General features: G+C 35.6%; 2 protein-coding genes across 2 annotated transcripts in view; one reads left to right on the top strand and one right to left on the bottom strand.

Moving 5' to 3' along the window:
• LOC126396931 (ATP-binding cassette sub-family C member 12-like) overlaps positions 1 to 3,054 on the top strand; it is a 43,228-nt gene extending 40,174 nt beyond the window's left edge. Inside the window, exon 28 of the mRNA XM_050055351.1 lies at positions 3,034 to 3,054. Coding sequence (XP_049911308.1) covers positions 3,034 to 3,054 — 21 coding nt within the window. The remainder of the gene's footprint in view (positions 1 to 3,033) is intronic.
• The window catches only part of LOC126396848 (transient receptor potential cation channel subfamily M member 1-like), a 33,480-nt gene continuing 23,593 nt past the window's right edge, over positions 2,565 to 12,451 (bottom strand). Inside the window, exons 16-19 of the mRNA XM_050055229.1 lie at positions 11,916 to 12,048; positions 5,234 to 5,610; positions 4,869 to 4,939; positions 2,565 to 3,818 (exon numbers count right to left, since the gene is read on the bottom strand). Coding sequence (XP_049911186.1) covers positions 3,099 to 3,818; positions 4,869 to 4,939; positions 5,234 to 5,610; positions 11,916 to 12,048 — 1,301 coding nt within the window. The 3' untranslated portion in view covers positions 2,565 to 3,098. The remainder of the gene's footprint in view (positions 3,819 to 4,868; positions 4,940 to 5,233; positions 5,611 to 11,915; positions 12,049 to 12,451) is intronic.

Here is a 12,451-nt window from a genome sequence, read left to right as displayed (position 1 = left end):
CAGTAGAAGTATGACTAATGACTAATGATGGCAGCAGCAGCAGGAGGCATCTGGCAGGACCACGGCAGCAGCACAACCACACAGGTCACGCTGTCCAGGCACCGCTGCAATACAAGTTAACCTGAGAGACAGTGGAGCACAAAGGCTCCGGAGAAGAAGCCGAGTTAGTGACATCCAACTTCTGTGGCATCTTCCTGATGCCTTCGGGCACTGTTTCACAGTAAGAGGCGACCGGCTGTGTGCCAATGCCAATGCCAATATGAAACAAAGGCTTTTCTTGTTGGTGTCTGACACCAGAAGTCTCTGACCAAGCGCTGGTATTCGACGACTTCGGAGTGAGACTGTGTTGTAAAGTAACTAAGGCTGTCAGATAAATGTAGAGCGGTAAAAAGTTCATCATCTCCCAGATGAGGAGAATCTGGTGGAGGAGAAAGGTGATGTTATGATGTAATGACGATACGTACAATCGGGTCACATGATGCTCATCTCCTCAGGTCGAACAAACACCTCTCAGCTGATGTCACGTTGGCCTGCTGACAATGATTCCACCTGTAATCATTTTCTCCTCAGAGCTGAGGAACATTTTACAACTTGTTTTTCTTCCAATGATTCAGTCACACTTTACAAAAATAATGTTCTTAACACAGAAAAGAAAAACAAAAAGAGAAAATGCAGAAAGAAAAAACTAAAGAAAGAATTATTAAAAAAGTTCGGACTGCTGAGTTTTTCTGATATTTTTGATGTTGTATGTTATAATAATATTTCACTAACACTTCACTAACACTAAAATCATTTTCTGATCAGATGTATTTTTTGTACTGACTCTTGGAAGGGTATTGAACTCGTACTTTGTTGAATATGTTGTGAATTAATTTTGGATACGTTTATTTTTTCAGGTATTTCTTGGAAATTTTACTTTATAGATAACTAACTGAAACTTATCAAATTTTTAGAAATGTTTGGTCACACAGTTGATTTAACGGTTAGCATTGTCGCCTCACAGAAGGAGGGTTCCTGGTTTGAGCCCTTGTGTGGCGTTAGCATGTTCTCTCTGTGTCAGCGTGGGTTTCCTCCAGGTGCTCCAGCTTCCTCCCACAGTCCAAAGACATTCAGGTTAATTGGTGACTCTAAATTGTCCGTAGGTGTGAATGTGAGTGTGAATAGTGTGTCTGTCTTTATGTGTCAGCCCTGTGAACCTGTCCAGGGTGAACCCACCTCTCACCCAATGTCAGCTGAGATAAGCTCCAGCCCCCACCCCCCATGACCACCAACAGGATAAGTGGTTTCTGAAAATGAATACTGACCAGATATTTTACGTAAGAACATGGCTTACTACTGAAACATCCAAATGTTACAGCTGGCATCAATATTATTAAATTGCTGGCAGAGTGTGTTGATTGCGAATGCACGTTGCTATGGCACCCCTAGCAACGGAGCAGCAGAGCAGCGGTGATACCTCAAAAAATAAACACTGCAGAATTTTGTTGATTGACCAATCAGAATCAAGTATTTAAGAGTGCCATGTTCTATATATAATTTATATATATTACTAATTTTCACTGTATATGTTGCTCATATGTTTTTTTATTATGCTGACACATTTTCGCAGTTTTTTAAATAATATTTTTTGGATAATTTATTGAATTTTTTTGTCAGATATTTGACTGATCTTTAACCAACTCAGATGAGGAGAAGACAGGATTAAAGGAGACATGGAGACGGATCAGGAGGTGAAGAGTTAGTCTTTAATCTTTAGAAGACATGATTGTTTACAGAGGTAGATTTTATTCCCTTTAATACACGTCAGAGTTTTACTGAATGACTGAGATCTGTAAAGAGACTCTCAGATCAGGCAGCTGATTGGTTACTGCTGATAACACTAAAAACACACAACACACAACATCGAAACGTGAAAATTAAAAAACAGAAACCAAATAATAAAATGGAAATAAGTCATCAGGTCAAACAGGCAGAATCCTGACACACACAAATATGATTTAACGTTTTCATCAGCTGTTCTCCAACAGTAGACTCCATCAGCTTTCATTCTGCTGGATGTGACAGTGATGTCACGTTTCTGCTTCACGTATTTTACAAGACGTTCTTCAAAGTTCTCAACAAAGAGTCTGAACCAGATCAACACCATCCTGCAGACTGTGAGTCTCTGATGTTGTTCATAAAACCAGAGTGAACAACAAACAGTAAACATATGATGTCACATTATTACTGCATCTTGCTAACTCGGCCATTCTGGATGTCACTAACTCGGCTTCTTCTCCGGAGCCTTTGTGCTCCACTGTCTCTCAGATTAACTCATATCACAGCGGTGCCTGGACAGCGTGACGTGTGTGGTTGTGCTGCTGCCGTGGTCCTGCCAGATGCCTCCTGCTGCTGCTGCCATTATTAGTCATTAGTCATACTTCTACTGTTATTATACACATATGACTATTGTCACACATGTATACTGCCAGATATTAATACATACTTTCAACATATTGTACCACAGTAGCCAGAACTGTAATATTATTACTTTCAATAACGTTGTTGTAAGCTACTGTTATTACCTGCATCTCTCTCTCTGTCTCTCTCTCTGTCTCTCTCTGTCTCTCTCTCTCTCTCTCTCTCTCTCTCTCTCTCTCTCTCATTGTGTCATGCGGATTACTGTTAATTTATTATGCTGATCTGTTCTGTACGACATCTATTGCACGTCTGTCCGTCCTGGAAGAGGGATCCCTCCTCAGTTGCTCTTCCTGAGGTTTCTACCGTTTTTTTCCCCCGTTAAAGGGGTTTTTTTGGGGAGTTTTTCCTGATCAGCTGTGAGGGTCATAAGGACAGAGGGATGTCGTATGCTGTAAAGCCCTGTGAGGCAAATTGTGATTTGTGATATTGGGCTTTATAAATAAAATTGATTGATTGATTGATTGACATACAGAATAAAACATGCAGACTCCTCGCTGCTCTGCAGTAATAAACTATGTCACCACTTTGATGTCCTCATTTGTCTCTTTGTGGTCATTTGCCGTCTCTTTGTAGTTTCTGTGTCCTGAGCTGTGAGCTGAGCTGATTGGACGGTGCAGAGTCACCTCAGTCCTTCAGGATCAACAGTCAGAGTCTCTGGACCTGGTCCTGGATCGTGTCCGTCCCCCCGTCCTGCTGAACGCCGACACCAGATCTTTGACGCTGCCGGCTGAGCGAGGCATCTCATCGCCGTCCTTCTTCTTCATCCTCGTCTTCCTCGGGTTGGCGTTCAGGCTCTTGGAGCGTAGTGTCGGATACATCCTTTCCTCCCCCAACAGCAGCTCCTCCTCGTCTCTGTTACCATGGTTACTGTCTGTTGTCTCACCCTCCAGTTCCCCATGAGACAGCACAGATACTCTTTCCTCTACTTCCTGTTTGGTTTCGTCGCCTCCACCCTTCTCCAGCGTCACTGTGGAAGATCTGGACGCCTGCTGGGTCGCACTGGTCGGCCCCTCCTGGTGGTGATGGGCGGGGCTGTAGACGATGCTGCTGATGGACTTCCTGTTGGGAGAGGGGGAGCCGCTGAGGGTCGGAGAGGGTAAATACTGAGTGACCTTTGACCTGTCCAGAGGGAAGGACTGAGCCGCCTCCAGTCGGGTTTTCTCTGCTGGTTTCTCCATGTCAGCGTCAGTGGCGTCAGCCTGAGGTGAAGCAGCGCAGGTGTGGGCGGGTCCACGGTCGGCGTCGCAGGGGGAGATCAGGATGTCGACGTTGGACAGAGACTGAGTCCTCTCTCTCAGTCCTCTCACCTCCAGGGTCGACCCGAACTCCTTCACCTCACCTGTAAACAGGAAGCATGACTTCATCAGCTCACATCATCATCATTTACCTGCAGGTATCTCCAGTCTGTTAGAGGATCAAACCTCAGACCTGACAGCCGGCTGCTACACCAGCGCCCCCCTGAGGCTGACATCTTCATCACACACACCAGAAAACTGATCAGAATATGATTCATCATCACAGCAACTCTTCATCGTGTTTTAATCACATTTCTCTCAAATATGACATTTTTATATTCGACTTAATGTGCTGGTCGTACGGCGAGTCTGAGAAACTCAAGTTTACTTCTGTGAGTCTGTTTCACAGAAGTAAACTCAGCATCACTTTGCCCAACATCATAAACACAATGTCACCTTCATGAACCAACTGTCAGAGTCTAAACAGAACATCTGTTCCAGCTGTGACCCGATCAGGTGACTCTCTGTTCTTTAATCCCAGAGCTGAACATTTCTGTTGCTCACTGTTGCTCTGCATCAGATGCGACTGATGTCAAATATTCTGAACATTATCAGAGGATAAAAAACATGAGATCAATTCATAACCCAAGGCAGAGGGCTTGTGTCTGACAGTCTGTGAACTACGAACAAGTTAACTGTGTGTTGGTTCTTTTGTTTCTCTGTCTGTGCAGCTGATTGTTCATGTTTGAATGTTAATAAATCATGTCAGGTCATGTTTGTCTTGTAAAGGCTCAACATCAGATACGTATACAGACAGGATGGAGGTTCGGTCCGCACTCTGTGTTCATTTCATCTGTATTTGTGCATGTTGTCTGAAAGCTTACAGATGTGGATCAAACAGACCAGAGTTGCTGGACATGGTGGAGGCAGCGTAGTGTAGTTCAAGCGAGATACGACTGTAGGACGCGACGGAGACATTTCAATATGGCGTAACGAAACAAATCGATAACAGAATGAAAAACGTCCACATGTTGAGATGTATTCGATGGCCACACAATCTGTCGCTGTCTACAACACTGCCTCACATTAAAGGTAAAATATTACGACTTCCTCCACCGTCACCTCGTTTGTAGTTGTGTAAAACTTTTGACACATGACTCGTCTGTTTCAAACAGTGTAAACAACACAGTCCTCATACCTCCATGTGTCCTTTATGTTAGCGTAGATACAGCCAACAGATGGCACTAGAGAGCGGAGTCAGAAGTTTCATACGACAACAAAATTCTTTCACTCTATTACTGATCCGTGACGTTCTGACATTTAATAAATGTCTTGGTCGTCTCCTACAGACGTGTCTCACTTAAACTATGCTTCACTTCCTCGATCTCCGTTGGCTCTGTTTCGGTTTGTCTGTAAGTTTTCAGAAAACGTGCACAGATATGGACAAACTGAACGCAGAGTACAGACCGAAGGCTTCGTCCGTCTCTATCTGACGCTGAGCATGAACGAGCCTTAATGTGTCATGAGTCTGGTCGTGCCTGTTGTGTTTCCTCCCTCTGTGTTTCCTCCTCGTCTCTCTGGACTCTGCTGGACCCTCCTGTCGTTTCCCTCCATGTCTCCGGACACAGAGATCCTGTCCTCGTGCTCCAGCTGGTAACGGTACAGACTGTAACCATCGGCACTGTTGACACTACTGTGTCGCAGCAGGGCAGACGGCTCACAGACCGACGATCCTCTGGAGTGAGTACGGACGAGCTCGGCCCGGTCAACGCCCGCCAGCTTCTCCAAAGCGTTCATCATGCGGCCAGACAACTCCTCCATCTGAGCCAGGCGGAGGTCCACCGTCTGCAGGCACGCCTTCATGGAGTGCTCCCTCTCATTCACCTCCTCCAGACGCATGAACATGTTCTCCACCCTGACGACAAACAGCAGAACATGATCCAATGTTTGGTTTGGCTCACTGCTCTGAAACTAACTTCATCATCACTGAACTCTATCTGCTCTTTAATGTGAATAATCTTTGTTATTCATTGTCTCAAAAAATCTGCCCCCTGCAGGCAGAGAGAAGGAACTGCAGAGACAAAACAGGCTTTAAAATTCTCATCTACTAAACAAAGTCAATAAAGAGAAATATAAACTAACACAAACTTGTCAATCATACTTATTTCCATTATTATTGACGACATGCTATACTATGACTTTTTTCATTAGTTATGACGACATACTATACTATGACGTTATTGCATAATTTTTGAAGACATACTATACTATGACTTTTTTTTCATTATTTTGTTGACCACATACTATACTATGACTTTTTTTTCATTATTTTTTTGACCACATACTATACTATGACTTTTTTCATTATTTTTTTGACAACATACTATTCTATGACTTTTTTCCATTATTTTTTTGACGACATGCTATACTATGACTTTGTTCATAATTTTTTTGACGACATACTATACTATGACTTTTTTCATTATTTTTTTGACGACATACTATACTATGACTTTTTTCATTATTTTTTGAACGACATACTATTCTATGACTTTTTTCCATTGTTTTTTTGACGACATACTATTCTATGACTTTTTTCATTATTTTTTTGACAACATACTATACTATGACTTTTTCATAATTTTTTGACGACATACTATACTATGACTTTTTTCATTATTTTTTTGACGACATACTATACTATGATTTTTTTCCATTATTTTTTTGACGTCATACTATACTATTACTTTTTTCCATTATTTTCTTGACGACATACTATAATATGACTTTTTTCATTATTTTTTTGACGACATACTATTCTATGACTTTTTTCCATTATTTCTTTGACGACATGCTATATTATGACTTTTTTCATTATTTTTGGAACGGCATACTATACTATGACTTTTTTCATTATTTTTTTGACGACATATTATACTATGACTTTTTTCCATTATTTTTTTGACGACATACTATACTATGACTTTTTTCAGGATTTTTTTGACGACATGCTATAATATGACTTTTTTCCATTATTTTTGACGACATACTATACTATGACTTTTTTCCATTATTTTTTTGACAACATACTATACTATGACTTTTTTCATTATCTTTGACGACATACTATACTATTACTTTTTTCATTATTTTTGACGACATACTATACTATGACTTATTTCATTATTTTTGACGACATACTATTCTATGACTTTTTTCCATAATTTTTTTGACGACATACTATACTATGACTTTTTTCATTATTTTTGACGACATACTATGCCATGACTTTTTTCCATTATTTTTTTGACGACATACTACACTATGACTTTTTTCATTATTTTTTTTGAAGACATACTATACTATGACTTTTTTCCATTTTTTTTGACGACATACTATTCTATGACATTTTTCCATGATGTTTTTGACGACATACTATACTATGCCTTTTTCCATGATTTTTGACGACATACTATAACTATGACTTTTTTCATGATTTTTGACGACATACTATTCTATGACTTTTTTTTTCATTATTTTGTTGACGACATGCTATACTATTGCTTTTTTCATTTTTTTTGACGACATACTATTCTATGACTTTTTTCATTATTTATGACGACATACTATTCTATAATTTTTTCCATATTTTTTTTGACGACATGCTATACTATTACTTTTTTCATTATTTTTGACGACATACTATACAGACTTTTTTCATTATTTTTGACGACATACTATACTATGACCTATTTAATTATTTTTGACGATATACTATACTATGACTTTTTTCATTATTTTTGACGACATACTATTCTATGACTTTTTTCATATTTTTTTTGACGACATACTATACTATGACTTTTTTCATTATTTTGGACGACATACTATACTATGACTTTTTTCCATTATTTTTTTTGACAACATAGTATACTATGACTTTTTTCCATTATTTTTGAGAACATACTATACTATGACTTTTTTCCATTATTTTTGACGATATACTATACTATGACTTTTTGCATTAATTTTGGAACGACATACTATACTATGACTTTTTTCCATTATTTTTTTGATGACATGCTATACTATGACGTTTTTTAATGATTTTTGACGACATGCTATACTATGACAATTTTTCATCATTTTTGACGACATGCTATACTATGACTTTTTTCATGATTTTTTTGACGACATGCTATACTATGACTTTTTTCCATTATTTTTGACGACATACTATACTATGACTTTTTTCCATTATTTTTGACAACATACCATACTATGACTTTTTTCCATTATTTTTTTGACGACATACTATACTATGAGTTTTTTCCATTATTTTTTTGACGACATACTAATCTATGACTTTTTTTATTATTTTTGACAACATACTATATTATGACTTTTTTCATTATTTTGAAGACAACTATACTATGACTTATTTCATTATTTTTGACAACATACTATTCTATGACTTTTTTCCATAATTTTTTTGACGATATACTATACTATGACTTGTTTCATTATTTTTGACGACATACTATACCATGACTTTTTTCCATAATTTTTTTGGCGACATACTATACTATGACTTTTTTCCATTTTTTTTGACGACATACTATTCTATGACTTTTTTCATGATTTTTTTGGCGACATACTATACTATGCCTTTTTTCATGATTTTTGACGACATACTATAACTATGACTTTTTTCATGATTTTTGACGACATACTATTCTATGACTTTTTTTTCATTATTTTGATGACTACATGCTATACTATGACTTTTTTCATGATTTTTGACGACATACCATTATTTTGATGACTACATGCTATACTATGACTTTTTTCATGATTTTTGACGACATACTATTCTATGACTTTTTTCATTATTTTTGACGACATACTATTCTATGAGTTTTTTCATTATTTTTGACGACATACTATACTGACTTTTTTCATTATTTTTGACGACATACTATTCTATGACTTTTTTCCATATTTTTTTTGACGACATACTATACTATGAGTTTTTTAATTATTTTTAACGACATACTATACTGTGACTTTTTTCATCATTTTTGACGACATACTATTCTATGACTTTTTTTCATAGTTTTTTTGACGACATACTATACTATGAGTTATTTAAATTATTTTTGACGACATACTACACTATGACTTTTTTCATTATTTTTGACGACATACTATACTATGATTTTTTTCCATATTTTTTTGACGACATACTATACTATGACTTTTTTCATGATTTGTTTGACCACATACTATACTATGACTTTTTTCGTGATTTTTGACGACATACTATACTGTGACTTTTTTCGTGATTTTTGACGACATACTATACTATGACGTTTTTCATGATTTTGTTGACAACATACTATACTGACTTTTTTCCATTATTTTTTTGAAGACATAATATTCTATGACTTTTTTCCATGATTTTTTTGACGACATACTATACTATGACTTTTTCCATGATTTTATGACGAAATACTATACGATGACTTTTTTCTTGGTTTTTTACGACATACTATACTATGACTTTTTTCCATTATTTTTTTGCCGACATACTATTCTATGACTTTTTTCCATTATTTTTTTGACGACATACTATACTATACTTTTTTTCATGATTTTTGACGACATACTATAATATGACTTTTTTCATGATTTTTGACGACATACTATACTATGACTTTTTTAATGATTTTTGACGACATGATTTATGACTTTTTTTTCATTATTTTGTTGACGACATGCTATACTATGACTTTTTCCATGATTTTATGACGAAATACTATACGATGACTTTTTTCTTGGTTTTTTACGACATACTATTCTATGACTTTTTTCCATTATTTTTTTGCCGACATACTATTCTATGACTTTTTTCCATATTTTTTTTGACAACGTACTATACTATTACTTTTTTCATTATTTTTGACGACATACTATTCTATGAGTTTTTTCATTATTTTTGACGACATACTATACTGACTTTTTTCATTATTTTTGACGAAATACTATTCTATGACTTTTTTTTCATTATTTTGTTGACTACATGCTATACTACGACTTTTTTCATGATTTTTGACGACATACTATACTATGACTTTTTTAATGATTTTTGAGGACATGATTTATGACTTTTTTTTCATTATTTTGTTGACGACATGCTATACTATGACTTTTTTCATGATTTTTGACGACATACTATATTTGGACTTTTTTCATGATTTTTGACGACATACTATACTGACTTTTTTCCATGATTTTTGATGACATACTATGACTTTTTCCATGATTTTTGACGACATGCTACACTATGACTTTTTTGTGATTTTTGACAACATGCTATACTATGACTTTTTTCATGATTTTTGACGACATACTATTCTATGACTTTTTTTTCCATTATTTTGTTGACGACATGCTATACTACGACTTTTTTCATGATTTTTGACGACATACTATATTTTGACTTTTTTCATGATTTTTGACGACATACTATACTATGACTTTTTTCTATGATTTTTGACGACAAAGTATGACTTTTTCCATGATTTTTGACAACATGCTATACTATGACTTTTTTATGATTTTTGACGACATGCTATTCTATGACTTTTTTCCACGATTTTTGATGACATACTATAATATGACTTTTTTCCATGATTTTTGACGACATACTATACTATGACTTTCTTTCATGATTTTTGACGACATACTATTCTATGACTTTTTTCCATGATTTTTTTGACGAAATACTATACGATGACTTTTTTCTTGGTTTTTTACGACATACTATTCTATGACTTTTTTCCATTATTTTTTTGCCGACATACTATTCTATGACTTTTTTCCATGATTTTTTTGACAACATACTATACTATACCTTTTTTCCTGATTTTTGACGACATACTATACTATGACTTTTTTTTACATTATTTTGTTGACGACATGCTATACTGTGACTTTTTTGCATAATTTTTGACAACATGCTATACTATGACTGTATTGCATAATTTTTGATGACATGCTATACTATGACGTTTTTTCATTATTTTTGACAATATGCTATACTATGACGTTTTTTCATTATTTTTGACAACATGCTATACTATGACGTTTTTAATTAGTTTTTGCATTATTTTTGTCGACATGCTATACTATGACGTTTTTTCATTATTTTTGACAAAATGCTATACTATGATGTTTTTCCATTATTTTTGACAACATGCTCTACTATGACGTTTTTCAATTAGTTTTTGCATTATTTTTGTCGACATGCTATACTATGACTTTTTTCCATAATTTTTGACAAAATGCTATACTATGATGTTTTTCCATTATTTTTGACAACATGCTATACTATGACGTTTTTCAATTAGTTTTTACATTATTTTTGACCACATGCTATACTATGACTTTTTTGTATAATTTTTGACAACATGCTATACTATGACGTTTTTTCATTATTTTTGACAACATGCTATACTATAACATTTTTTCATTATTTTTGACAACATGCTATACTATGACGTTTTTCAATTAGTTTTTACATTATTTTTGACGACATGCTATACTCTGACGTTTTTTCATTATTTTTGACAACATGCTATACTATGACGTTTTTCAATTAGTTTTTACATTATTTTTGACGACATGCTATACTATGACGTTTTGTCATTATTTTTGACGACATGCTATACTATGACGTTTTCTCATTATTTTTGACGACATGCTATACTATGACTTTTTTGTATAATTTTTGACAACATGCTATACTATGACGTTTTTTTATTATTTTTGACAACATGCTATACTATGACGTTTTTTCATTATTTTTGACAACATGCTATACTATGACGTTTTTCAATTAGTTTTTGCATAATTTTTGATAACATGCTATACTATGATGTTTTTCCATTATTTTTGTACTTTAGTAAGACTTTTTCTAACTCACTGTAGACTGACTTCATTTACAGTTTTGTCTGCGACATAATATTCTATGACTTATTTAACAGGTTTTTTTCATGCTATACGAAAAGCCCATGAGACATAGATTCATAAAAACAAATGTATAAAGTACAAATATACTTTATTAATATTCTTAAGACAAACTGAAGTTTATACAGATAAAAACAGTTTGGTTAAGACAGTATATGAATCACATTGATACACCTATTTGTTCCTGACCTCTCAGATGTGACTCTGATCCTCTCGTTGTTGGACGACTGTTTCTCATCGTCTTTCTCTCTGAAATATTCCTCCACACACTGCTCCTCAAACTCATACAGGCTCTTCAGCTCCTCAGGACTCAGCACCAGCTCTGAGGAAACACACAAACATTTCACAGTAACTAAAACACACTCTCCATCACCAGGTCTGACAGACAGACAGACAGACACACAGACAGACAGACAGACAGACACACAGATAGACAGATAGACGGACGGACAGACAGATAGACAGACAGAGACAAACATACACACGCACACACAGACAGATAGATAGACAGACAGACAGACAGACAGACAGNCATTTCACAGTAACTAAAACACACTCTCCATCACCAGGTCTGACAGACAGACAGACAGACACACAGACAGACAGACAGACAGACACACAGATAGACAGATAGACGGACGGACAGACAGATAGACAGACAGAGACAAACATACACACGCACACACAGACAGATAGATAGACAGACAGACAGACAGACAGACAGA

The sequence above is a fragment of the Epinephelus moara genome, chromosome 1 (assembly GCF_006386435.1).
Source record: "Epinephelus moara isolate mb chromosome 1, YSFRI_EMoa_1.0, whole genome shotgun sequence".
NCBI lineage: Eukaryota > Metazoa > Chordata > Actinopteri > Perciformes > Serranidae > Epinephelus > Epinephelus moara.
Note: the sequence above shows the minus strand (reverse complement) of the source record. Positions and strands in the feature narration are given on the sequence as shown.